At 60.7% G+C, this 3,591-nt stretch overlaps 1 protein-coding gene across 2 annotated transcripts in view; it reads right to left on the reverse strand.

Annotated features, from left to right (window-relative positions):
* Positions 1-417: 417 nt before the first annotated feature.
* TMEM72 (transmembrane protein 72) overlaps positions 418-3,591 on the reverse strand; it is a 27,025-nt gene continuing 23,851 nt past the window's right edge. For both annotated transcript variants that reach the window (XM_008585556.1, XM_008585555.1), the window contains 2 exons: positions 2,331-2,470; positions 418-957 (listed from right to left, as the gene is read on the reverse strand). In XM_008585556.1, coding sequence (XP_008583778.1) covers positions 479-957; positions 2,331-2,470 — 619 coding nt within the window. In that variant the 3' untranslated portion in view covers positions 418-478. The remainder of the gene's footprint in view (positions 958-2,330; positions 2,471-3,591) is intronic.

Genomic DNA, 3,591 nt, shown 5'->3' on the forward strand with positions numbered 1-3,591 from the left:
AGCTGCCAATCATCCCTGGGCCTTCTGAGCTGGGACGCTGCATTAGAGGAGGGTGGACTGTAGGCCCCTGCTGAGGGCTGGGCTCTGTGTCAGGAGCAAGGGAAGCCCACGGCTTCTGCCAGGGTGTACAACCTCTGTCTCTTCTGGGGCTAAGGCAGTGACACCTGCAGCATCGTGTAAGTGGGAGTGATGGTATTTTTGGGAAAAACACAGGGACTTCCCTAGCCATGGCATGAGGGAAAAGCCTGTGTGCCTTGCTTGGACCTCCCTGGCAGCCTCTGCAGAACAACTGGCCTGTCACACCACTCGATGGCCCCAGAGGTATCAGCCACCTCGGCACCTCGGGGATGTCTAGGAACCCCTTGATGAGCTGGCCTGCGAAGACCCGGGAGGGCCTGCAGGTATCAGGAGGCTCCAGGCAGGGCCGTGGATCTCTGCAGACCCCTCACTCAGTGTCCCCCAGGCTGGATCAAGCAGCTCAGTACAGGCCGGTGGCAGCGAGAGAGGACAGAAAAAGCGGAGCCTGGGGGGGAGGGATGATGGGGGTCGTGTCAGAGGTGGTCTCCTCAGGCTCACTGTCTCCATCCTCCAGCCCTTCGGCCAGGGACGGGATGATTCTGACCACGTTGTCTTCAAAGTGCACCTGCTTCTTCTTGGCTAAGGAGTCAGCTGGTTCCAGGGTCAGCTCCATCAGGGTGTCTGGGGGCGGGAGGGGGCTGGGCTTCCTGGTCCCCTTCAGGATGCTCTTCATGTGGTTGAAGAGGGAGCTAGGCCCCTCCTTGAGGGCCCCGTGGAAGGTGTAGGTTTGCTCAGTGTCCCCAGAGCCAGTGGTGCTCACGGCGCTGCCAGAGGGGTCTGTGTACTGTTCTGGGGAGGCTGGCACTTCGGGGGCAGCTTTTCTCTTCTTCCGCTTGCTCAGGAGGAAGTAGGCCAGGCCTGTGGCGATGAGCATGGAGCCTGCAAGAGACCTGGGAGGTCAGGATGCAGGAAGTGTCAGGGAGAAAGCCAGAGGCCGGGCAAGCCCATCTTCCCACAGGGCCTCAGCCCTCCCACCCAGCTTGTCCCTGGACGTGCACATCATACCAGGGGCAAGCCTGACCCTGCCTGAGGGGATGTGAGTGGGGCCAGTGCTGTGCGGGGGCCCTCGCCCTGACCCTAAGCCAGGAGGGGGCCCCACTTGGAAACCAAGGAAGCCTCGACTGGCTCTTGGGCCCTGCGGCCACCTGCCTGGCCACCCGTGCACCTGCCTGGCCCCCCGTGCCCATGGGCACAGCCTCCCTCTCAGGATGGCTGGTCGGGGTAGACCCACTGCCTTCAGCCGGCCCTGACCACTGAGCTGGGCTCCCTTCTGTTCCCGGAAATGGGACACCCCTTTCACTTTGGCCCCCCAACTCCCACCCAGCAAACTCAGAAGAAAATGCAAATCTCTTGGGTGGGGCTGGTGTCGTGTTTAGCTCCCCGTGGCCCCCTTGCCACACAGGATGCTGTCCCGGTGGCCCCCAGGACACAGGGTCCGCGGGATGGGGCCATGCTCTGCTCTCCTCTCGGCCCCCTGCCAGGAGCCCAGATCCGTCTAGAGGCAGTGGTCGTGGATGCCTGCAGGGGCCGGAGCCTCCTGTGTATGTCTCTCTCTCATCAGGGCTGGGTCCTTCTCAGGGGTCTACCTGGAGAGGTGATGGCAGGTATGCTAAAAGCAATGGCAGGAAGGACGAGGGGCCTCTGCTTTGCACCTTAGTCTCCCGGAAGGGCAGCTTCCCCATATGTTAGATGGATCTTGAGGAGGGTCCCTGTTCTTATAGACAGGGAAGAGGGGAGAGGAGGATGCTAGAAAAGGTCACAGACAAAATGAGAGAGGTGGAGCTGACCCTGGGCTCTGTGATCAGGAGCCGGCTGACCAGCAGGTGAACAAGACGAGTGAAAGCAGGAGATGAGGCTGCAAAGGTCTTGTGGGTCCCACCATGGGGTGCCTTCCAGACCAGGGGGAGAGGTTGGATGTGAATGGGCAGGCCCTGGGGAGATGTGGAAGGGTTTGAGCATCTCGCACCCTTGGAAAGCTTGGACCACACGTGGCCTGTGAGCAGGAAGGCACCCTTGAGGTGCGGCCTCTGGATGGCTGTGTGGAGGAAGAATGCACTTCCTGGGTCGTTCCTGCCATGTGGTCAGCATGTTCCATTATCCCTACTCTAGGTCACAGAGTGCAGTGGGGCTGTGGGGGTCCTGCCAGAGCCAGTGCAGAGCAGGACTATGAGAGGGGGACTCAGCCTGTCCTGATCAGAGCCCACCTGTGGTGGGGGCCGCATACCTCCCTCCAGGCCACCCGGCGCTCCTACCTGGGATGGTCACGTGCCAGACCAGGACAGGGTGGAGGAAGCAGGCCACCGACAGCAGCATGTAGGCCAGGAACTTCTGGAAGCAGCCCAGCCAGTGGGCCTTCTCCCTTGCTCTGCTGGCCAGGGACCCTGGCTGACACCTGGGGGGAGGGAGTCCAGGGCTAGCAGGAAGTGCCCCAGGAAAGCCCCAGCCACATGGGGAGGCCATCAGAGGCTGGGGTGTGCTCTCTGCATGGTCCCTGGTAAACACCCAATAGGAGCTGGAGTCCTGGAGGTCCCAGGGGCCCTCACTGTGGGCTCTATGGTTAGGCGCTTGCCTGAGTCCCACCACAGGGTCTGCAATGTTTCTAAAAGTCTGCCCAGCCCCGCCTGTCTGGTCGAGGGTGGAAGGAAGGTAAATACTCTCAGGACGCTGCAAGAGGCAGTGACAAGGAGAGTGGGAGGCTCAGAGCCCACTAGGAAGTACGCAATGGAGCAGAGAAGGTGAGCAGTACAGGAGCCACATGGCAGGGACAGTGGTGTGGGTAGTGCACTGCACGAGGGTCCTGGCCAGGAGGTGAGCAGGCTGGAATACAGCTGCGTCCTGCTCTCTGTGCCTTGCCTAGGCACGGGACAGCATTGGCCCAGAGGGGCTTCTTTCCTAACTGGCATTCAGGGACCACAGATGGCCCTGGCAGAGGCCTAGTGCTGAATAGGTTTCTTCAGGGGTGCTGCCTCCAGGCTTCAAAGGAGAAGAGCACCTGCCTTTAGACCCATCCCCTTCATCTTCCGAACTGGCCTAGGTCAGGGGCTCTGCATGGCTGCATCCTGCCCGGGCTAGCTTTGGGGGAATAGTGTAGGCGTCAGGCCTGTGGAGGTGGCCCGGAGCATTGCTCTCCTCCCACACTGGGCGGCCTTGGCTGCCGTGGCTCACCAGTGCCCTCTGGTGGTCACTCATCTCTCTCTCTCTCTCTCTCTCTCTCTCTCTCTCTCTCTCTCTCTCTCTCTCTCTCTCTGTCTCTCGTGTGTGTGTGTGTGTGTGTGTGTGTGTGTGTGTGTGTGTGTGTTCTTTCTTCCCTGTCTCCCCTCTCCCACCTACCCTCCTCACCCCACCCTCTCTCTCTCTCTCTCTCTCTCTCTCTCTCTCTCTCTCTCGTGTGTGTGTGTGTGTGTGTTCTTTCTTCCCTGTCTCCCCTCTCCCACCTACCCTCCTCACCCCATCCCCGACCCACCCAGAAGTTTCAAGGACCCCTTGGCTGTGGAATTAACAGAAAGTGGGAAA

Source organism: Galeopterus variegatus, unplaced genomic scaffold (genome assembly GCF_000696425.1).
Source record: "Galeopterus variegatus unplaced genomic scaffold, G_variegatus-3.0.2 Scaffold3617, whole genome shotgun sequence".
Classification (NCBI taxonomy): Eukaryota; Metazoa; Chordata; class Mammalia; order Dermoptera; family Cynocephalidae; genus Galeopterus; species Galeopterus variegatus.